Source organism: Carcharodon carcharias, chromosome 17, assembly GCF_017639515.1.
Source record: "Carcharodon carcharias isolate sCarCar2 chromosome 17, sCarCar2.pri, whole genome shotgun sequence".
Classification (NCBI taxonomy): domain Eukaryota; kingdom Metazoa; phylum Chordata; class Chondrichthyes; order Lamniformes; family Lamnidae; genus Carcharodon; species Carcharodon carcharias.
Window position 1 is genome coordinate 92,469,128 of NC_054483.1, and position 24,931 is coordinate 92,494,058.

Genomic DNA, 24,931 nt, shown 5'->3' on the forward strand with positions numbered 1-24,931 from the left:
ACTTGGACGACTGTGGATTAATTAGAGAAAGGCAACTTTTATGTTTTAAAGGCAAATCATGTTTAACTAGCTCGATTGAGTTGCTTGATGGGGTAACAGAGAGGGTTGATGAGGCGTACAGTTAATGTGGCGTACATGGGCCTGAATTTTTCAGTCGGCAGGCGGGCTCGGCGGGAGAGGCGGGGGTGGTTGTGGAGCCAACCGCTGCCCGCGATCGGCTTTACGCCACCATTTTACATGGGTGGGTCAATTAAGGCCCACCCAGCATAAGACGCAACGGGGAGGAAGGAGAGTCGTGCATGCATGCGAAAGAGCGCTTCTATCTCCCTGAGGCACGGAGCTGCATCAGGGAGATTGAAGCAATTGTTAAAGAAATAAATAAGTGAATTAAAAATGTAATTAAACATGTTCCCTCATGTGAATGTGTCACATGAGATGGGACATGTTTTATATTTCAGAAAGATTTTAAATTTAATTGATAAAAGCTTTAAGAAATCTCATCCCGCTTGTGGATGAGGTTTCCTAAAAAATGTGAAGGCCGCTTGGCCTTTTTGCCTGCCCACCAGGTTGGACGTGCAGGGTAAACAATTATATTAATTCATTTATTAAAGGCCCTAATAGGCCTATCACCTATCGGCGGGTGCGCAGCCAACTCTGGCACATACCCGCCGAATGAAACGTCGCGAGACAGCATGATGATGTCGGGACGCACACCCAACATCATCGCACATCCTTTTACGCGCTGGTGTGTCAGGCCCACACCCACACGCCAACGGAAAAATTCAGGCCATAGACTTGCAAAAGGCATTTGACAAAGTGCCACATAATAGACTTATCAGCAAAGTTGAATCCCACAGAATAAAAACGAAAGCATAGATGCAGCATTGGCTGAGTGATAGGAAACAGAAAATAGTGGTGAACAGTTGTTTTTCAGCTGGGGAACAGCATGTAGTTGGGTTCAACACCAAGACTACTGCACTTCTTGGTATATATTAATGACCTAAACTTAAATGTGCAGGGCACAATTTCAATATGTGATATTATCAAAAGATATAATACTTGGAAGTATTGGGAACTGTGAGGAGGATAGTGATAGACTTCAAGAGGACTAGAGAGGATAATGGAACGAGCGGACCTGTGGCAGATAGACTTTAATGCAGAGAAATGTGAAGTGGTACATTTTGGGAAAAAGAATGAGGCGAGGCAATATAAAATAAGAGGTCTAATTCAAAAGGGGAGCAGAAACTGAAAGACCTTGACGTATATGCGCACAAATTGTTGAAAGTGGCAGAGCAGGTTGAGGAAGTGGTGAAAAGGTAAATGGGCTCCTGGGCTTTATAAATAGGGGCATAGTGTACAAAAGCAAGGAAGTTATGGTGAACCTTTATAAAGCTGTGGCCCAACCTCAACTGAAGTATTGTTTTCAATTCTGGGCATTGCACTTCAGGAAGGATTTTTGAGGGTGAAGAAAAGATTCACGAGAATGGTTCCAGTGATGAGGGACTTCAGGTACATGACTAGATTGGAGAAGCTGGGGTTGTTCTCCTTAGGGAAGAGCAGGTTGAGAAGAGATTGATAGAAATATTCAAAATTATGAGACTTTCAGGCAGAGTAGATAGAGAGAAACTGCTCCCATGGCTGGAAGGTTTGAGAACCAGATGACAGTGAGTTAAGGTGATTAGCAAAAGAACCAATGGCTTCTTGATGAAAAGTTTCTTATGCTGCGGTTGGTTTGATTCTGGAATGCGCTACCTGAGAATGTGATGAAGAAGGCACATACAATTGAGGCTTTCAAAAGGAAATTGGATAAGCACCTGGAGGGAAAAATATTCGAGGCTATGAGGAAAGAGCTGGGGAGTGGGTCAAGCTGAGTTGGTCTTGCACAGTGCTGGTGTGAACATAATGGACCAAATGACCTCCTTCTGCAATCTAAACATTCCGTGATTCTATGAAATGCAACCCAAAAATGAATATAAAAAGCAAAGGGTTATGATGCAAGCTCACTTAAGAATATTAGAATATCTAGCAAATTATTTTTTTCTGCATGAAATAATTGACTAACCAGTTAGAAAACAAAGAATAGTTCATTATCTGATGTGATTTTCTAATTGTTGGTACCAATTGACAGGGAGGGAGATGTGCACCAAGTTTAAAGTCTGTATAATATGCGCTATAGCCATTGTAAGATACATTTTCCTCAGTTTGCTAGTGTTGATAAAAGAAGGTTGGTGTGAGTGTGAAGCAGGTTTCACTACCTTATTATTGTGCTGAGTTTTTGTTAATATTAGAAATCAGAGGAAAATATTTCCTGATGTGGATTGATTCAGATGTGAAGCCATAGAGGTGACCATATTAATGAGATGTAATACTAAGGGGCAAACAGACAAAATAAATTGACTTTAAAATAACATTCAAGAGTATGTGGGTAAAAGAAAAAAAAAAGATGATCAAAGAGTATCCTTTCTGTTAATTTAGGGAAAAGAAAGTCACAAATTAGCTTTTGCCAGACAAAAATACAGTAGGGGATGTGACTAGGATGGGGGCTATGTAAGATACAATGCATTCTTAAAAAGAGATTCATTTCAGAATAGAAAGCTAGGTAAAGTCAACCCAACAGCTTTACAAAAGCTGCTAACTTGAGAAAGCCCTGATTTATAACTTAGCATAACATCAAGTTATTACATGGACTTGTAATTTAATCAATAAGTATGCCCAACATTACTTGAATCATATTAATAGGGAAAACATAAATACCTGAAGGACTTTATTCAGTACATCTTCCAGTATTATGAAGTCCTGCTGTGTACAATATGGCTGCAACGTCTACCTATATAACAGTGACTGCATTTCAGTTTTTAAAAAAATAATTGGTTATCAAGTTATTTTTGATTTTCTTAATTCACTCAAGCGACTTGAGTATCACTAGCAAGGCCAGCATTTATTGTCCATCCCTAATTGTACTTGATAAAGGTGATGGCGAGCTGCCTCCTTGAACCACTGTAGTCTTTGTGTTGTTTGGGAGGGAGTTCCAGGATTTTGAGACAATGACACTAAAGAAATACCTTAAGCCAAGAAGGTGTGTGACTTGGAGGGGAACTTGCAGGTTGTGGTGTTCCTTTGTCCTTCGAGGTGTAAGAGGGTTTGGTAGGTTCTTTTGAAGGGGCCTTGGCAAGTTGTTTGTAGATGGTGGACACTGCTGCCACTGTGCGCTGTTGGTGGAGGAAGCGAATGTTTAAGGTGGTGGATGGGGTACTGATCAAGTGAGTTGCTTTGTCTTGATGTTTTGAAGTACCCTGATGATGTGAAAGGCATGTGAGCATTGCACTTCGGAATGGATATTGGCAAAACTTTTACTGAAAACTGTTTTCCCTTTTCCATTTTAAAATGAATTAATGATTTTATATTTTGAAACAATTCTTCCCAGTAGCAGAACATAATCTTTTAGTGGAAAGGGATTAATTAATTTTCCTATTTAAGAAAATTTGCTAATAAGAAGTAGTAAATGCTGTCTCAGTGACTTAAAGATCACTATCATCTGGATGGCAGGAAGCTAATTTAAGTTGTGCACGTGCATTCTAAATGATGGTGCCCTCCCCTGAACATGCCAGATGCTGGTGCATTATCAATTTTTACATTAAATAGTTTTGCATTCTTGCTAATCTTAGATACTTTTATACTTTACTGATGTCTTTTCTTTCAGAGACATTTGGATTTTCAACAATCCAACAAGATCATCTATCCTTTAAAAGTAATTATTTTAAATCCAACCCCTGACCAGTAATTCAATCCACTCAGGACCCTATTCACACAGATGCGTTGTACACCTTCCAAAGCCCCACTCCATTCACAGGGACAACTTTTTCCAACTCCAAGCCCCCCAGTTTACACTCTTTTAAACCCATCTAATTTCAGCCTGAACTTCTTCTTTCAAACTTCCCTACTCCCTGTTTATATTACTACTCTTCTCCCTCAATTCCTTAATTCAATCATGAACTCTTCTCCCTCTCCAGCATAGATCCTCCTTCAATTTAGTTCATGCTGGGTCTCTTCTTCCTCCTTCACCTCATTCAGACAAACAGGCAAGCTCCCACCATGTCAGTTCATGCTGGATCTCTCCATTCTCCTCACCTCCAAACCACCACCTTCTCAGTTAACACCGTCACTCTCACCCTGTTAATGAATACTGACACCATTTATCCCCTCCTACTCCCCGAGTTAATATTTGAACTCCCTTTCTTCCTCTTCCACCTAGAGCATTAGCTTACTGTTGGGAGTCATTGCTTCCTCAATAATCTGATTGGCAAATTATGGCAAACTCCTAAGAAAGCTGGCCCCTGCTTTGATCGTGGTATTTTAGTGCAGTAATTCACATGGTGGAAGTTGTAGCCAGGAGGATGTGGAGACTGATCATAGTGTGAATTGGTCAGTGTGGAAACAGTGGAAACAGGATTGTTACTGATAGTGATTTGATTCCCAGATGAGTGTTTTTTTCAATTTCGCTTTTTTTTAAAGTGAACTATATTGCTGTGCCACATCAACTGCAAGTACAGCTACACAGAAAATTCCCAGATCACACAGCTTATTACCTGGTCCAACCTCCATCTGCGTCACCTCAGAATGGGCCAGGGACTGCTCTTTCCCAGGGTTGGATCAAGCACTATTCCCTCAGAATGGACCAAGCTCTGCCCCTCAGGGTGAATTCACAGGCACTGAATTCACTGTGCTGCTTATCTGGTCTATTTACTAATGGATGTGATCCTGGCCATTGCAAGCTCTAAGTAGGAATTCCTTTGAGAACAGATATTACAATAGTACACTGCAATCAAATTCACTTCCATTAGCAACAAACCTCAACATAATACTGAACAGGTGGGAAGTAGATAGCAGAGGAGAGTCAGGGAGGAGTGAAGAGGGAAAATGAAAGGGAAAGAGGAGGGGGTATAAATGAATGTCTATGAAAGGAACAGAGCAGTGAAGGGGAGAATGAAAGAGGCAGAAGCTAGGAACAGTGCTTTTGTGAAGAAGAAGGAAAGAGAAGCTGGGAGTAGAGTTTTAGAATAGTAGAACCAGGAGATTGACAGCATTAACTGATGGATATTCAGGCAGGTGACTACCAGCATGAACCAGATGAAAAGGAGGTTGATCTTGAAATGAGGAGCAGGGAAAAGGGTATCTGTATAAACTGATGTATGCAAGGGATTAGTAACTGTCCTTTAAATGCAGCCTAATGTGTTCTCCGTTTATAGAATAAATAAAGGTTTCCAGAAAGGATTATGAGACTGAAACTAAATAGATACATAGCTGTGCCAGCATGTTGGCTGGGGTGCACTGCATTCTAACATATGTCCACGTAAGCTTTGACCTGCCCTCACATAGGTTCAACTAAAATTGGCTGTAAATGGAGAACATAGTTAATTTGCCAGCCACACAACATTAAGTACTACAGATCTGTGGTGTTAGTGTGAAATTTCAGTCATTTGTTGGTGCTTCTTAAGTGTTCTTCAATCACAATAAATATTCTGATAGCGTGCCCTGGTCTAACTGTGCCTGGCTGGAATCCAGCCTCCTAGTCTCAAATAATTGGATAATTAGCTGACATTCCTGTATCGTGCTTCAAACGTACAACTTTCTGACCCAGATGTGAGGCTGCTCCTAACCAAGCAGAACTGGCACATCATTGCTTTAAAGATCTCTGCATAGCAGGTGATAAGTCTAGGATACAGGCTGATCTTTGTTTTCTAATTTCTGAAATTCCCTGTTGGGTTATAATATTGATCATATAAAAAGGTCTAACTTCAAACAGGAGAAACAAAAGCAAATTATTATGTTTGAACACTGTAACTAACAATATGTTTTCCATGTTCTTCATGTATTTGTAAGGTGATAGGAATTCAATCCTCTTGCAGAGGATGCAGAGTAATAATTTCGGTTCAGTCAAGGATTGCCAGCTCTTAAGTCCAACTGGATGTTAAATGTAACCTTCTTGCAGTTGGGTGACTCCCAAGGATACTAAATGTTATTAATTTATTAACTGCAAATTTCAGAGTAGATATCACTCAATATTTTACATGTATTGATCTGCCATTGCATTGAATACATCATTACTTAATTCAGTAGATTATTGCACAATTGTACTAAAACAACCGTTGAATCACCATTTGGCATCATTCTCATTTGTATCTGCTATAGAATGAACTTGGCTGCAGCAAGAAGCCTCAGGATTAATGTGGAGAGTGAGTGAATTGGTACTTCCATAAATATGTATGTAAACACAAGAGTAAACAGATCAATTGTTATCCTGTGGGTGGTGCATGATGATCCCAGGCCTGGAGTTGCAGGGAGGTCAAATTCCTGATGCAGGTTTTATATGGGAAGGTGGGAGGGGTTTATAGTATAAGGGTCAGGCACATAAAGGATTAATGTAGGTCTGAGTACAGTACCACCCACACAGTGATGTAAGAGTACACATGACCCACATCTAGGCTCAGTATAGTGTTGGACAGAGCCATGTGTAGGAAGCAAACACAGAGACAGCTCCTAGCTTAGACCTTTACTGAACCCATGTATATAGTTTCTAGCAGTTAATAAATACTTACAGTTGAACTGCATAAGACTGTGAATACCTTAATAAAGCCTACAGAACTACGCCCAACACCTTACAACATAATGGCAGCGAATGGAGCAACTCAAATCCTTGCAGAGACTGCAAAAGCAAATTAAAATCCTGGAAAATGGAAAAAAAAAATCAAAGAAACATTTTGACCTGAAGAAAAGCTTAAGAAGCGAAGGTGCAGAAAGAAATTGCCAGAGAAAGGCTTCAAAGAAAGGCTTGGAAGCTGAAGGCAGACTTTAAATTACTCGCTGCACTGAAGCCCAGCTTCAATACCCAGAGTGTGCAGAGTCAGCAGTCCTAGCAGGGGCGAGTTAAAAATTTAAAATTCCTGGACAGCAGAAGTCCTGGAAAAATTTAAATACTGCAGTGGTCAGCAATTGCTGATTGAATCACAGCCCAAGAAGCCCAATTCCTGAGTCAGCGCCTGAACACTTGGCAACCAGGCTTCCTCTGAAAAAAGGGGAAAGATAAAAATGAATTAAAAATTAATTGTAACTTAGCACGCAGCTTTAAAAACCCAGCAAAATCCGGGATTTGATGCTTCCAGGATCCGAGAACATTACAGTAAAGCGGGGAAGACTCTAACCAGTTGATCCAGGCAGCTGTTGTTGAAAGAATTTAAATGTTGAGATCGTAAATGCCATGACTATGGATGCCCGCCAAAACTGGCAAGGATGGGAAAGCCCTTTGAGCAGAAGCATACGGTGGCACTATCTTAGATTTTGGAAACCTCTTAAAGTTAAACCTGCAATTTAAAAATTTGAACCATTGATCAGAAATCCACTCTTCCACATCAATTTGGACTTATCCTAAGAGAGATCAAACACACAATTGGAAACTCTAGAGAAAGAGATTCCTTAGATACATGGGGCTAAATCTTACCTATGTCGGGTGGGCTTGGTGGGAGCAGGCGGGGGTGGGCACGGAGCCACTAGCCGCACGTGGTCGGCGGCACGCTGCCGTTTTATGGGCTGCATTTTGCTGTCGACGAGCAGGGGGCGGGGCCTGCTCACTGACGGCAAAATGACATGGGATGACATCGGGGGAACCCCCGACAATATCCCGCCCCATTTAAATTTTCAGGAAGGCGGGGGCACAGCAAGATCAGCTGTCCGCCTGTCAACTTGTCAATGGCCTACTGGGGCCATTGACAGGATAATTAAAACAATTAAAGACCTGCCCATCTAACCTTAAGGCTACTGGGCAGGCCAGGAGCCCCGGTGGGCTTCTTAAAAAACATGAAACCTCATCCATTGGCAGGATGAGCTTTCATGCAGGGTTTAAAAAAGTTTATTAAAGTTTCAGTGAAATTTATTAACATGTCCCATCTCGTGTGACATTGTCAAATGAGGGGGACATGTTAAGGAGTTTTTTTTTCTATTTTTATTATTTATACAACTGTAGCACTGAGCCTCAGGGAGATGTGCGCTCTTATGTGCGCTTGTGTGAAAGAGTTCACTCTCGCATTTGGGGAATTCCCCCCCCCCACCCCACCCACACAGGAAGCGCATAGCACTTCCCGGCGGATGTCAAGCTGGGCGAGCCTTAATTGGCCCGCCCACTTAAAATGGCGGCAGGGTCCACTTCTCCGGCCGGGATCAGTTCCCCGCCCGCCAGAGATTGGGTTGGGCCTACCTGCCCAACAGGCAGCAAATTCTGCCCTATGTGTTTACATTTTACACTGCCATTTTACGCTGCCTTAATCGGCCTGCACAGTGTAATACACGGCCGGTAGCACTCAGCGCTACCTGTGCAGGCTGGGGCAGGAGGGAGAGTTGGGTCCTGCGCTCTTTTGCATGCGCATGCGAAAGAGCATAACAATCTCCCTGAGGCAGCTCCGTGCCTCAGGGAGATTAAGTTGATAATGAAACTTCTCAATAAATGACCTAAAAAAATGATTTAAACATGTCCCCTCAGTGTCACATGAGCTGGGATATGTTTGTGCATCTAGCAAAAATTACTTAATCATTTTATTCAACCTTCAGGAAACCTCATCCTGCCCGTGGATGAGATTTCCTGGAAAACGTGAAGGCCGCTTGGGATCTTCACCTGCCCGGCAACCTTAAGGTTGAATGGGCAGCGGTGTTAATGATGTTAATGACTTTCTTAATGGCCTTAATAGGCCTTTGACAGTTAGGCAGGCATGCAGCAGCCTCCGATGCATGCCCGCCGAACACAAGATCGAAAGGAGTCGCGATGATGTCGGGACGCATCAGCGAATCGGGCTTGCCCATGCACGCCGATGGCAATATTTTGGCCACGATTGCTTCAGGTCTGGATAAAAAGGCAGAAGCTGAAAGAGTTAACACACTGCTTTACCTGCGAGGTCCGATAGCCGAAGATATAGTAGCTAGACAAGGAATCAATGAATCATCTGCAAATTCTGATGAAGTTTTAAAATCATTCAATGCTTATTTTAACCTCAAAATCCTTGAAAGGGGTTAATTTAATAAAAATGTCCAGCGGCCAAGAGAGCCTGTCAACTCCTTCATTAATGAGCTATGCAGCGAGACTGAAGGCTGTGATTACAGTGACCTAAAATCGGAGTTAATCAGGGATAGAATAATTGTAGGAGTAGCAGAGGACTCATGCTTCTAATGAATGTGCTTCAAGTGAAGGAAGATCTTAGCCTTGAGAGAACCATCCAGATTGTCAGGAGATCTGAAACCCATTTGCAGCACAGATCCATATTAAGGGGAGAAAGCAAACTGGGCTATAGGGGAGAATTTTCCTCCCATCAGGGGGGTTGTGAGGGGGCAGGCCCCGATCAGCTCCGCGCCGCCATTGTGGGCGGGACAATTAAGGCCCACCAGACGTGATGTGCCGCCCGGAAGCGCTGAGCGCTCCCTGTGCGGGCGGGGGTTTTGGGGGAGGGGGTTCCCTGAGTCAGGGCCTGCACTCTTTTGCTCTTTAAGTTCCCAAAATTTAAATACAGAAAAGAAAACATTTTAAGACATGTCCCCTCATGTGACAGTGTCGCATGAGCTGGGACATGTCAATGAACATTAATGAAAAACTGTATTTAATTTATAAACTCTTCATGAAACCTCATCCCGCCTGTGAGGAAGGCCGCCTGGGCTCTTCGCCTGCCCGCCAACCTTAAGGTTGGACAGGCAGCTCAGTTTATTAGTTTAATTGATATTTAAATGGCCTTAATAGGCCTTTGACAGTTCGGCGGGCGTGCAGCTGACTCAGCTGCGTGCCCGCCAAACTAAAGATCTAAATGATGCGCGGTGACATCAGGACACCCGCCTGATGTCACCATGTGTCATTTTATGACTCGGTGAGCGGGCCCCACCCCACTCACCAAGCCGCATTTTCAGACCATAAAGTAAACCCCACTGTCCAGTTAATAAAACAGCTCAGAAACACTCCAGGCCAAGGGAAGCAATACCCTAACTGACCAGCAGAGTGACCATGCCATCACTGTGGAGCAAAGTGCCCCCACAGGCACGACCAGTGTCCGGCAATTTCAGCCCAATACTTTCAATGTAACCGAATAGGACACTTCATGAATCTGTGCAAACCCAAAACATCAAGACACACAGAAGATCCCAAGAGGATTTACAAGGTCAAGAAGCACACCAAGCAGACAGCCATGCATATTGGGTGAGGTCAAAAATCTTGGATTTTTGTTCTTCAGTGTGATACCTTGGTTAATGGCCATCTCACAAACTTCAAATTGGACGTGGGAGCCAATATTACAGTCCTGTTGGACATGAGCTGTGGCTCAGAGGCATCTGGCTATGAACAACAGACACACCACTTCACGAGCCCAGAGGAATCCAACTTCCGGTCATAGGCAATATTCTGGAACCATTAAGGTATGGCAGCAAACAAACCTTTGAGCTGTTGCACATCATCCCTAACCAGGTGCTAGAAGCCCCTCATTGGTCAGACCAGCCAACCACTCACATGGTTACCAAGACACCTTGAGTAGATGACAGTCAAGAGAGGAACCAGCAATGAGAAGAGCCTCAACATCAGGCTCCGATCCCACTTGGAGGGAGACACCGTTAGACCACAGAGCAAACACTGCAATCCCCAGCCAGCATGACAATGCCACAAATGATGCTGGAACAAAGTAGCAGCCATCCGTTGATGACAGCACACCAAAAAGCCAAACCCAAAGGTGAGATTATTACCAAGTCACACCCCCACAACAGGAAGAGTCATCTTCCATCCCAGCATGCACCACGGAGAGCCACACAAAAGAAGAAGAGAAAAAAAAACTATAGAAATGAGCCCAGAATTTGTCCACCTCATTAAGAGTGGGATAAACCAACCGTCATCTATCACTACAATTGGGGAATTGACAAAGAGTGATTCAATGCCAAAGAACAGTAAAAGAGAATGAAAAGACACCCAGATGCCAGAACAACCTCCGATTCAACAAAGTTAACCTGCAGCTTCAGAGTCTATCACTCCTCTGGCATTAGTGAGAACAAGACATGGAAGGGCTATAAGGCCTCCAGACCAACTGAACCAATGAACTCAGAGACTTGAGCAGAGGGGATCGGGTAGTAGTAATGATGTAATACATGGGGTAAACTGGGATAACTTGTAAATATGTTGGATAAAGACTTGGGAGGAGGTATAGTTTAAGGGTCTGGCACATAAAGGATTAACATGGACTGAATACAGTACTGCCGGCATAATGATGTAATAAAACACATGACATGCACCTAGGGGTCAGTGTAGTGTTGGATAGAGCTGTATGTAGAAGCAAGAATGGAGACAGCTCCTGGCTTAAACCTTTACTGTGCCTATGTATATCGTTTCTAGTAGTTAGTAAATATTAACTGTTGAACTACCTAAGAATACAAGTATCTTAAGACCTACTGAACTCTGCCCAACAACTTACAACAGGGTTTTGATATTTGGGATGGTGGGGGGAGCTTTGGTGATTGGGAGGAAGTACTCCTGCTCCTCCTGGCCCAGAAGGAGTGCTCCCTGAGGCTGTCAAAAATAAAATCTGAAAATGCTGGAAATACTGAGCAGGTATGTTGCTATGACTTAAGTAGCAACATACTTTTATTCTATTTTTGTATTCCGTACTTCATTTTCCTTACCTTGTATGGTTGCAAATGTCATCTTCATAAAGAGGCAGTTATCTGAAACTGTTATCCTGATTACCAGCAACAGATAAATAGTGGTTCTCTTTTGTGAAAGGGAGAAGGACATCTTGATCGTAATTTACTTTCAAATAGTGCTCTAAAATGTCTGATAATTCATTTAGGTTTGATTCTGCTGTGCACAGCAGCAATACAATTTCAGATAATGTTTTGAATTGATTGAATCACATGCCTAGTGAAAGAAATACATTTAATTGCTTGGGGACCTGCTTGTCCATTTATTCATAGCCAAAATTAATTTACATTTTGAAACAAGGGTTTGTAGTGTTGTCAAATAAAAATTATGGGGAATTAAAATAAACTCAAATATTTTGCATTTTTAAATGTTCATGTTTACATTTTGACATCATAAAGCCTTGGAATAAAGCTGATTGCACCTTGCTTTAGTCTTTTTATTCTTTAATGGGATGTGGGCATCACTGGAAAGGCCAGCATTTGTTGCCTGTCTCTAAATGCCCTTGAACTGAGTGGCTTGTTAGACCATTTCAGAGGGCAGTTAAGAGACAACCACATTGCTGTGGGTCTGGAGTCACATGTAGACCAGACCAGGCTAGGATGGAAGATTTCTGTCCCTAAACAACATTAGTGAACCAGATGTGTTTTTACGACAATCAATGATGGATTCATTAAGAGGCACCATAGGTGGCTCGGCCGCATGGGTGGGAAGGAAGAAGAGTGAATGAGGAATAGTGATAGGGGATCCAATAGTTAGGTGAACAGAGAGGCATTTTTGCAACCATAGACATGACTCCAGGATGGTATGTTGCCTTCCTGGTGCCAGGGTCAAGGATATCACAGAGCGGCTGCAAGACATTCTTAAGGGGGAGGGTGAACAGCCAGAGATTGTGGTTCACATTGGTACCAACAACATAAGTAGAAAGAGGGAAGAGACGCTAAAAGCAGATTGTATGGAGCTAGGCAAGACATTGAAAAGCAGGACCTCAGAGGTAGCAATCGGATTACTACCAGTGCCACACACTAGTGAGCATAGAAATAGCAGGTTGGAGCTGTTGAATATGTGGCTGGAGAGATGGTGTAATAGGGAAGGATTCAGATTCCTGGGTCATTGGGATTGGCTCTGGGGGAGGTGGGACCCATGCCAGCCAGACAGTTTACATTTCAATGAGTTCGGGACCAATAAATTTGCTGGAAGGTTTGCTAGTGCTGTTAGGAGGGCTTAAATAGTTTGGCAGGAGGATAGGAACCTGAGGGTAGACTCAGATGGGGCAAAATCAGAAATGGTAATGGAAGGCAGAAAATCAGTGAGTGAGTCTGGAAAACAGAGGAAACAAAAGATAGAAAATAAAAAAGAGAATTTGGCAGTGCTCAAGGGTGTATACTTCAATGCAAGGAGTATAGCAAATAAAGCAGTTGAGCTGAGGGCACAGATAGAGACTTGGCAGTGTGATATCATATCTGTTACAGAAACATAGCTTAAAGAGGGACAGGAATGGCAGCTCAACAGTTCTGATTACAGTGTTTCAAATGAGATAGAACAGGGGATAAAAAGGGAGGGGGGTTGGCAATTTTGGTTAGAGAAACAATTACAGCTATGAGGAGGGATGATATGTTAGAAGGAGCATCAATTTAGGCTATATGGATTGGGCTTAGGAACAAAAAAGGGGCAGTCACACTACTGGGAGTATACTATAGATCCCCAAACAGTCAGAGGTAGATAGAAGAGCAAATATGTAAGCAAATCTCTAAACAATGCAAAAACAGTAGGGAGTAATAGTCAGGGATTTTAACTACCCCAATATTAACTGGGATAGTTTTAGTCTCAAAGGAATGGAGGAAATAGAATTCTTAAGGTGCATTCAGGAGAACTTTTTTGGTCAGTATGTAGCAAGCCCAAAAAGAGAGGGTATGGTTCTCGACTCAGTTTTAAGAATTGAAGCTGGACAGCTGGAAGGAGTGACAGTGGGAGAGCGTTTTTGTGGTAGTGATCATAATTCAATTAGTTTTAACATAATTATGGAAAAGGACAAAGATAAAACAGGAGTTGAAGTTCTAAATTGGGATATGGCCAATTTTACTAAGCTGAGGAGTGATTTAGCTACTTGAAGGTAAATCAGGGTCAGAGCCTTGGGAGGCAATCAAAGTGGAGATGCAAGGGGTTCAGAGTAAACATATGTTCACAAAGGAAAAGAGTGGGACAGCCAAATCTAGAGCCCCCTGGATGTCAAGGAGCTTACAGGGCATGATAAGACTTAAAAGGAAAGTGTATACAACAAAAGCACAAAATGCTAGAAAAAACTCAGCAGGTCTGATGGCATCTGTGGAGGGAGAAACAGAGTTAACGTTTCGAGTCCATATCACCCTTCTTCAGATAGTTGAAAGGAAAGCTTATGTTGGACATTGAGAATTCAATACTACAGAAAGCTGAGAGGAGTATAGGAAGAGGAGGGGTGAAATTAAGGAAATTAGGAAAGCAAAGAGAGGGCGTGAATGAATATTGGTGAGTAAAATCATGGAAGACCCAAAGATGTTTTATTAATACATGAAGAGTAAGAGAATAACTAAGGAAAGAATAAGACCCATAAAAGACCAAAAAGGCAACTGTGTGGAGGCAGAGGATGTGGGTATGGTTCTTAATAAATACTTTGTATCTGGCTTCACAAAAGAGTAGGACAATGAAGACATCATAGTTAAGGAGGAGGAGGGGTGTGAAGTATTGGATGTGATAAACATAGGGAGAGAGGAAGTATTAAGTGGGTTAGCATCCTTAAAAGTGAATAAATCACTGGATGAAATGTACCCCAGGATGTTAAAAGAAGTAAGGGAGAAAATTGCAGAAGTTCTGACCATCATTTCCCCATCCTCTTTGGACACAAGTGAAGTGCCAAATGATTGGAGTTCTGCTAACATTGTGCCTTTGTTTAAGAAGGAAGCGAGGGATAGACCGAATAATTACAAGCCAGTCAGTCTGACCCCAGTAGTGCAAATCATTGGAATCTCTTCTGAGGGGCAGGATAAACTGTTACTTAGAAAGGCATGGATTAATCAAGGACAGTCAGCGTGGATTAATCAAGGACAGTCAGCGTGGATTTGTTAAGGGAAGATCAAGGACAGTCAGCGTGGATTAATCAAGGACAGTCAGCGTGGATTTGTTAAGGGAAGATCAAGGACAGTCAGCGTGGATTAATCAAGGACAATCAGCGTGGATTTGTTAAGGGAAGATCAAGGACAGTCAGCGTGGATTAATCAAGGACAGTCAGCGTGGATTTGTTAAGGGAAGATCGTGTCTGACCAATTTGATTAAACTTTTTGAGGAATTAACAAGGAGGATTGATGAGGGTAATGCAGTCAATATGGTCTACATGGATTTTAGTAAGGCTTTTGTCAAGGCCCCACATGGCAGACTAGTTAAAAAAATAAAAGTCATTGGGATCCTGGGGAATGTAGCAGGCTGGATGCAAAATTGGCTCAGTGGCAGGAAACTAATGGGTGATTGTTGATGGATGTTTTTGCGACTGGAAGGCTGTTTCCAGTGGGGTTCCACATGGCTCAGTACTAGTTCTAGTTCCCCTGCTTTTTGTGGTATATATTGATGATTTGGATGTAAATATAGGGGTAACGATCAGGAAGTTTGTAGATGACACAAAAATTGGGCTGCACGGTTGATAGCAAGTAGGATTGCTGTAGACTGCATGAAGATATTAACTGACTAGTCAGGTGGTCAGAAAAGTGGCAAATGGAATTCAACCCAGAGAAGTGTGAGGTGATGCATTTAGGGTGGTTCAAACATTAGTATTACACAATAAATGTGAGGATACTGAGTGGTGTAGAGGAAGTGAGAGACCTTGGAGTGAATGTCCACAGATCCGTGAAGGTAGCAGGACAGGTTGATAAGGTGGTTAAGAAGACAAATGGAACCCTTTCATTTTTTAGCCAAGGCACATAATATAAGATCAGAGAGATTATGCTGGAACTATATAAAACATTAGTTAGGCCACAACTTGAGTACTGGTCACCTAATTATAGAAAGGATGTAATTGCATTAGAGAGGTACAGAGGAGATTTACGAGAAAGTTGCCAGAACTGGAAAATAGCAGCTATGAGGAAGGATTGGATAAGCTGGGGTTATTCCCCTTAGAACAGAAGAGGCTGAGGGGATATTTGATTGAGATGTACAAAATTGTGAGGGGCATGGATAGAGTGGATGGGAAGGACCTATTTACCTTAGCAGAGAGTTTAGTGACTAGGGGGCATAGATTTAAAGTGGTTTGTTGAAAGATTAGAGGGGAGACGAGGAAAAGGTTTTTCACCCAGAGGGGTATGGGGGTCTGGAGCTCACTGCTTGAAAGGGTAGTAGAGGCAGGAACCCTGAGTTCATTTAAAAGGTGTCTGGATATGCACCCCAAATCTCCATAACCGGCAGGGCTACAGACCAAATGCTGGAAAGTTGGGTTAGGCTGGGTGGCTAGTTTTTCAGCCGGCGCAGGCTTGATAGGTTGTGGCCTCTTTCTGTGCCATGAACCTTCTTTGATGCTATGTTTACCGAGACTAGCTTTCAATTCCAGATTTTAATAAGTGAATTTAAATTCCACCAACTGCCATGATGGAATTTGAACCATTGCCTCCAGAGTGTTAGCCTGGGCATCTGAATTCCTAGTCCAGTGACATTACCACTACATCACCATCTCCCCTAAGTAACTGGTAATGAAGAAATATACAAAAGCATATCATGCACTAAGGAGGCTATCTGCCATCTTCCCTTCTCATATGTAAACAAACTCAAGACTCATCTGCAGCACAGTGCCACCTAAATGGGGCAAGGGCAAGAATATGTGCTAACATACTGTTGTTTGACAAAATGGTCCATCTTCCCTCCTTTCTTCAACACTGCATTAAATAATGCAGAATCATTTAGCTTTATAGGGTGTTGAGGGGTCTATAAACCTGTCTCTTCAATGAAGAGCTGTGCCAATTTTGCCCAATAATTCCTATTTCAAACATATTCAGTTCTAGCTACATTAATGAAGAATTTATAAGGTGATACGGGCTATAATTAAAGTACCATGTGTTAACCAGAGGCTCATTTTGCAGGAATGTACCTTGGGTGAATTTCCAATATCATAATGTGATGTTTAATATCATTTTGTAATTGCCAATTATCTGCAGGAATACATGATTTATTTTACTTTTAATTCTGTATTAATCTTTTACTGTAGTCAGAAGAAAATATTGGCCTCAAACTGAAGTATATCCCAGTATTGTTACAGTAGGAAGATCATACAAATACTTCAAATTGCTCAAAGTTACTTATCAGTTTTTAACTGGAATATGTTTAAAATGATATGAACAAAAAATGTAAAATATTGCACCCAACAGTGCACTCCTTTCTATCCACACAGGAGCTTCCAAAGTCAGTGGAAGTCCATCTCATTAGCATGGGTCCAAAGGGCACAATTGCCATTTTGGATCCATCTCTGGCACATATCTGTCCATGCCTGTTAAAATTTCCAGCACATGGCTGCCGCTGGAGGAGTGGTTGCCAGCCCCGATCTCCCATAGTTTTAGTTGATCAAGGACAGCGATGATCTACACTTAAAATAAAAATTCTTTGGAGATCCAGGCCATTTACAGTATAGACTCAGTTGAACCCCTCTGGGGGCTAATATACATCCACTTAGCAGTGCCCGCTGTCAGCTCTGCCAGCTGTCTCCGCAATATAAATGGTTTGTTTTTTTTGTATTATACCGGGGTTAATGCAAAAATGTTCTGTGTTTCTTGTCATCTGTCAGTATTTATTAATCTGCAATTTTCCTACCTTTTCAGTTTGTTTTATGTCATTTTAACTCTGTCGCTGATCTTACCAGGTTTTATTTGATCGGAGGGGGCATTCCTTTCATAATTTGTGGAATCACAGCTGCAACAAATATCAACAATTATGGGAGTGAAGACAATGCACCATAGTGAGTAGCTTTTCTGCATTGGTTGAATGGCACGTTCCTATCCATGGAGATTTCTCTATTCTGTTTAAGGAATCTCACTTTTCTGTTTTGGGGAATCTTTCTTTTGTGTGGGAATCTCAATTTTCTGTGTTTGGAGATCTCAGTTTTCTGTGTTTGGGAATCTACGAACATATGAAATAGGAGCCAGAGTAGGCCATTCGGCCCCTCCAACCTGCTTCCACCATTCAATAAGATCATGGCTGATCTGTATGTGTTTTGTATTCCACATTCTCACCTATCATCGATAACCTTTGATTCCTTTGCCTAACAAGAATTTATCTACCTCCACCTTAAAAATATTCAGTGATCCTTCTGAGGCGGAGAGTTCCAAAGTCGCACAACTGTCTGAGAGAAAAGATTTCTCCTCATCACTGTCCTAAAAGGCCCAGCCCTAATTTTAAAATAGTGGCCTCTAGTTCTGGACTCACCCACAAGATGAAACATCCTCTCCACGTCCACTTTGTCAAGACCGTTCAGGATCTTATATACTTCAGTCAAATCACCCATCACTCTTCTAAACTCCAGTGGAAATAAGCCCAGCCTGTCAAACCTTTTCTCACAAGACCATCTGCTCATTCCAGGTATGAAACTGGTAAACCTCCTCTGAATCGCCTCCAGTGCATTTACATCTTTTCTTAAAAAAGGAGACCAAACCTGCACACTGTATTCAAGATGTGATCTGACCAATGCCTTGTAGAACTGAAGCATAATATCCTTACTTTTATGTTCAATTCCTCTCGTAATAAAGGATAGCATTCCATTAGCCTTCTTGATGACATGCTGTACCTGCATACTAACTTTTTGTGACTCATGCACTAGAACACCTAGATCCCTCTACACCTTGGAATTCTGCAGCCAGACTCTGTTTAAATAATATTCTGTTTTTTTCCTTCCTGCCAAAGTAAACAACTTCACATTTTCCCACATTATATTCCATCTGCAAACTCTTCATGTCCTCTTCACAACAAACGTTCCTTCTTGTCTTTGTGTCATCCACAAATTTAGCTACAATTCTTCCGCTGAGGCCCCAGCATAGACCCCTGCGGGACTCCACATCACATCCTGCCAATCAGAAAAAGACCCATTTGTGCATACTCTCTGTTTTTTGCCAGCCAACCAATCTTCTGTTCATGCTAATATGTTACCCCTACACCAAGAGCTTTTATTTTTCTGTGTTTTCTTTTCTGTGTTTGAAACCATCACTTTCCTGTGTTTGGAGATCTCAGTTTTCTGTGTTTGGAGATCTCAGTTTTCTGTGTTTGGAGATCTCAGTTTTCTGTGTTTGGAGATCTCAGTTTTCTGTGATTGGGAATCTATGAACACCGAAAAGTGAGATTCCCAAACGCAGAAAAGAAAGCACAGAAAAATAAAAGCTCATGGTGTGGGGGGTGATATATGCATGAGCAATTGGATAAGATCAGAGTCAACATGGTTTTTTGAAAGGGAAATTGTGTTTAGCCAACTTATTGGAGTTCTTTGAGGAAGTAGTATGTGCTGTGGATAAAGGGAAACCAGTGGAGTACTGTACTTAGCTTTCCAGAAGGCATTTGATAAAGTGCCACATCAAAGGCTATTGTGGAAAATAAAAGCTCATGGTATAGGGGTAACATATTGGTATGGATAGAAGGTTGGCTGGCAACAGGAAGCAGAGAGTAGGCATAAATGGGTCTTTTTCAGGTTAGCAAGATGTAGTGAGTGGTGTGCCACAGGGATCAGTGCTGGGACCTCAACTGTTTACAATTTATATAAAAGACTTGGATGAAGAGATGGTTGCCAAATTTGCTGATGCCACAAAGATAGGTAGGAAAGTAAGTTGTGAAGAGGACATAAGGAGGCTACAAACAGATATAGATAGGTTAAATGAGTGGGCAAAGATGTGGCAGATGGAGTATAATGTGGGAAAATGTGAAATTGTCCATTTTGGCAGGAAGAATAAAAGAGAAGCATGTTATCGAAACGATGAGAGATTGCAGAGCTCTGTGGTACAGCGAGATCTGGGCGTCCTAGTGCATGAATCACAAAAGGCTAGTATACAAGTACAGCAAGTAATTAGGAAAGCTAATGGAATGTTATCATTTATTGTGAGGAGAATTGAATACATAAGTAGGGAGGTTATACTTCAGTTGTACAGGGCACTAATGAGACCACATTTGGATTACTGTATTGGTCACCTTATTTAAGGACGGTTGTAAATACATTGGAAGCAGTTCAGAGGTTTACCAGACTATTATCTGGAACAGATGGGTTATCTTATGAGGAAAGGTTGGATAGGCTAGGCTTGTATGCACTGGAGTTTAGAAGAGTAAGAGGCGACTTGATTGAAACATATAAGATCCTGAAGGGTCTTGACAGGGTGGATGTGGAAAGGATGTTTCTTCTTGTAGAAGAATCTAGAACTAGGGGTCACTGTTTAAAAATAAGGGGTCACCCGTTTAAGACAGAGTTGAGGTGAATCTTTTTCACTCAGAGGGTCGTGGTCTTTGCAACTCTCTTTCTGAAAAGGTGAAAGATGCAGAGTCTTTGAATATTTTTAAGGCAGAGGTGGACAGATTCTTGGTAATCAAGGGGTTGATAAGTTATCAGCAGTAGGTGGGACGTAGAGTTGAGGTTACTATCAGATCAGCTATCATCTTATTAAATGGGAGAGCAGGCTTAAGGGACTGAATGGACTACTGCTCCTTGTTCGTATGAAAGAGGAGCAGACATAGGCCATTTGGCCCCTCAAGCCTGCTTCCATCATTCAATAAGATCATGGCTGATCTGTATGTGTTTTGAATTCCACATTCCCACCGATAACCTTAGATTCTTGTTAGGCAAGGGAATTAATCTACCTCCACCTTAAAAGTATTCAGTGACCCCCACCTTTACCACCTTCTAAGGCAAAGAGTTCCAAAGTCACACAACTCTCTGAGAGAAAATGTTTCTCCTCATCACTGTTCTAAAAAGACCAGCCCTAATTTTAAAACGTGCCCCCTAATTCTGGACTTACCCACAAGAGGAAACATCCTCTCCATGTCCACCTTGTCAAGACTGTTCAGGATCTTATGTACTTCAATCAAGTCACCCTTCTAAACTCCAGTGAAAACAATCCAAGTCTGTCAAACCTTTCCTCATAAGACCACCTGCTCATTCCAGGTGTCAAACTGGTAAACCTCTTCTGAACCGCCATCAATGCATTTACATCCTTCCTTAAATAAGGAGACCAAACCTGCACACAGTATTCAAAATGTGATCTCACCAATGCCCTGTACAACGTCTTTACTTTTATGTTCAACTCCTCTCATAATAAAGGAGAGCATTCCATTCGCCTTCTTAATTACTTACTGTACCTGCATACTAACTTTTTTGACTCATGCACTAGAACACCTAAATCCCTCTACACCTTGGAATTCTGCAGACGCTCTCCATTTTTAAGTAATATTCTGCCTTTATATTCTTCCTGCCAAAGTAAACAGCTTCACATTTTCCCACATTATATTCCATCTGCCAGATTTTTGTCCACTCACTCAACCTATCTATATCCATCTGCAACCTCTTCATGTCCTCTTCACAACAAACCTTCCTTCCTATCTTTGTGTCATCCACAATTTAGCTACCATGCCTTCACTCCCCTCATCTAAGTCATTGCTATAAATTGTAAAAAGCTGAAGCCCCAGCACAGACCCCTGCAGGACTCCACGTGTCACACCCTGCCAGTCAGAAAAATACCTATTTATGCACACTCTCTGTTTTCTGCCAGACAACCAATCTTCTTTTCATGCTAATATGTTACCCCTACACCATGAGCTTTTATTTTGTGATTTTTTTTCTGTGTTTGGGAATCTCTCTTTTCTGTATTTGGCGTTCCACTTACCTAAGGTACAGGTGGACTTGTATATAATTACATTTTTTCAGTTATCATATTGGCTGGTGAAATCAGACTTCACAAAAGAAAATGTGTGTTATAGGAGTGGCTTATTTGCCATCAAATACTTTATCTTACAGTGTGAATTTGGTTCAAGGTCCTAGTGGATCATATCGATTAACACAATGATGTCAGAAATTTCTTGATCCTAGGCAGAGGCGAATTCTGACTATATTGCATAATACTGTTGGGTAAGAAACCTACCTTTGCAGAGCTGGGTACCCCATGAATCTTTCTAGAAGTTTCCTCTTTGATGATCATATTTGCAGATATTCATAGGCTCAATTTCTGTTTAAATAACAATGGATGTGTTATTCTTCTTGGACAGTACTGTAAAGTGGCCTATGGTGAATTAGCAGCCCATCTTGCACTCACCCTATTTTTCAGAGGTGTGTGAAACCAATTTGCCATCACCAACTACTTCCTGAGATGAAATGACCTCCAGTGTTTGAGTGTGGAAAACCTCACATTGTAACCTGATTTTTAAAGTCAGTCATGACTGTTCCTTCTCATTTGTACTGATAGGTCAGATAATTTTGGTGGATTATTTTCTGGCTTCAATGTCCTACATGCTCATTTTCAATATATCACTTAGTTATTTTCCCATTTTAATGTGTTTTTTTTTATCCACAGTTGCTGGATGGCATGGGAGCCTAGTCTTGGTGCATTTTATGGGCCTGCTGCTTTCATTGTGCTTGTTAGTTGTGTCTATTTTCTGTGTACATTAGTGCAACTGAAGCGTCATCCAGGGAAGAAATACGAGCTAAAGGAGATGACAGAAGAGCAACAGCGATTGGCCAGCACGGAGGTAGGCCCCAGTCATGTAACAGACTCCAGCTCCGTGTCACATACATGTTCAATGATCTCTTCCTCAATGTTGGAAAATGAGCATTCATTTAAAGCTCAGCTTCGTGCTTCCGTGTTCACCCTGTTTCTCTTTATTGCTATGTGGACCTTTGGAGCCCTCGCAGTCTCACAAGGACACTTCCTAGATATGATCTTTAGTTGCCTATATGGAGCAGTCTCAGTAACCCTAGGACTCTTTATTCTGGTTCATCACTGTGCAAAACGTGATGATGTCTGGCATTGTTGGTGGTCATGCTGCAAATCAAATCGGAATACATATGCTGTTCAAATGAATGTTCGACCACAAGTAACCATGAATGGTGATGCTCAGCTTCATGTTCCATGCCTGCTGGATTCTCCATGTCCCAGCAAATCATCATCCAGTTGCAATCATTCTGTCTCTGGACTCTGTAAGTTAACTAATCTACACGCTGTTCAGAATCATGTAAATTGCCTTTCACCAGTTACACCATGTTGTGCCAAAATGCACAATGAACAAATTATTGATGATGATGGGGATATTCATCTGCGTGCAGATGGTACATGTAGACCGGCAATGCATATCCACAGATGTCAGAAAAGCCGAACTAAACCACGACACTTCATTCGACACAGCAGGTCCACAGCCCAGAGAGAATATGCCTATCATATTCCTTCCAGCATAGATGGAAGTGTCCACAGCTCACATACAGAAAGTCATCACAGTATCCAGGACAGCCAGTCCATCCAAAGGCAAGTTGTCTGTGCAAAAAGTGATCAGTGCCCCAATGTCTGCCAGCCTGAAAGCAGTGATGCCAGCACAGTGTTATATGGCTGTAATAAAGCTGTAGACAGTGGTGTCAGTACAGAAGCTTTGCACCAAGGAGTCACTTTTGAGATGCAGTCACGGAGACAATCATGTCCTCTAAGTGTAACCAACCAAAATGGAATACTGAAGGGAAACCTGCATGAAGCCATGATTTATACTTCAGACAGTACAGGAAACATAAGGACTGGTCCTTGGAAAAATGAAACTACTGTGTAGTTTTTGAGTTTCATGACTACAAATTTAAATCATTATAGCGACAAAAAGTTGTATATAAATTTTGTATAATGCTTATGTGTTTGTTTACATAATTCATTGTGCAGATTTCAAGTTACATTTGCATATTTGTATGTATGCATCTATATTTGTACAGCACAAAGTATCATAAGAGCAGTATTATATTATGTATTTGTATTTCAAACTACAAAGGATGCATTTGTGTTACCACAATGTGGACATTATTGAAAGATTAGTCTGCAGATATATCATAATTAAGTTGAAGCTTTGGATTATTTTTCTATCAATGTAATGGTTTCTTCTAAGTAAGCAGCCAAAAAGTAAGATAAGCATTACTGTTCTATTAAAGAGACAGTAGCCCTTTGGATGGCAAGCACAAGTACCATCCTAATGTTTGTTAAAGATCCCCCAGTCATCAGTAAAAACAATATTATGTGCAATTTCTTCAGAGGATAAATTTATCATTTGTAATTATTTTTTATGAGTGCTAGTTATTCATTGATATATATCATCAGGTTAATAAATTTTTAAAAGAATCCTGTACACAGTCGGGTAACTGTGGGCCTTTTATTTTAATTGGCACTATTCAATGTAGATGGGTTCCAGTTTATTACACAAAGCATACAAAATAAATCTTTCCCACAATATCAAATGAAAAAGGGTATTGGCTCTTTAACTTTGTAGGAAGAAATTGTGTATTAAGTCTATATTTAGGCATACAGTACATGCTGCTGTAACATGCATGATTTTTGTTCAGTTAAACCATCATCACTCAGCCATCTGCTATTCTATGTAAAACCTAATCATTTTGGTAATGTAAAGACCAATAGCGTCTTATCCTTTTTTGATCCGTGTAAATGATACCATAATGCAGAAATACAGTCATTGGACTACTTCACTAGCTAAAGTGCCACACCACATGTGTAAGGTTAATGCTATAACTGTGCTAGAGATGACAGTTTTCAGTTGTCTGTGCAGAGCATGCAGTGCCTGGTGTATGTTACAGTGTACACTGTATAATGAATTGTTGTTTCCAGTAAATGCAGATATCACCATGTCTATTAGTAAAAAAAAAGCAAAAAAAAAAGTCTTCAAACCCAATTTGTCATCTATTTGAATGAGACTGCTTTTAGGAATTTGTTTAGTCAGCTTCATTATAAAATGTGAAATCGGGTAAAACCAGTTTATCCTGTTACAGACTAAATTTGTTTGACTCATTCAGGTGTATTTCGAGGGTATGGTAGCACTGTGGTCACATTGCCGGATTCGGAATTCAGATAATTTGTGTTCAACTCCCAACGTGGTAGTTTGGGAAATTGAGTTCAGTTTTACTTCCAGGTTTTTTATTGAAAAAAAGGATTGTATCAGTAAAAGTGCCCGTGAATCTGTCAGATTGTCATAAAACCTTGACTGGTTCATTGATATCCTTTAGGA

The 24,931-nt window shown here is 41.4% G+C and overlaps 1 protein-coding gene across 1 annotated transcript in view; it reads left to right on the top strand.

The window, feature by feature from the left end:
• The window catches only part of LOC121289836 (adhesion G protein-coupled receptor A3), a 553,143-nt gene extending 528,999 nt beyond the window's left edge, over positions 1-24,144 (top strand). The window contains exons 18-19 of the mRNA XM_041209725.1: positions 17,571-17,666; positions 22,243-24,144. Of these exons, the coding sequence (XP_041065659.1) occupies positions 17,571-17,666; positions 22,243-23,479 (1,333 nt within the window). The 3' untranslated portion in view covers positions 23,480-24,144. The remainder of the gene's footprint in view (positions 1-17,570; positions 17,667-22,242) is intronic.
• The last annotated feature ends 787 nt before the right edge of the window (positions 24,145-24,931 follow it).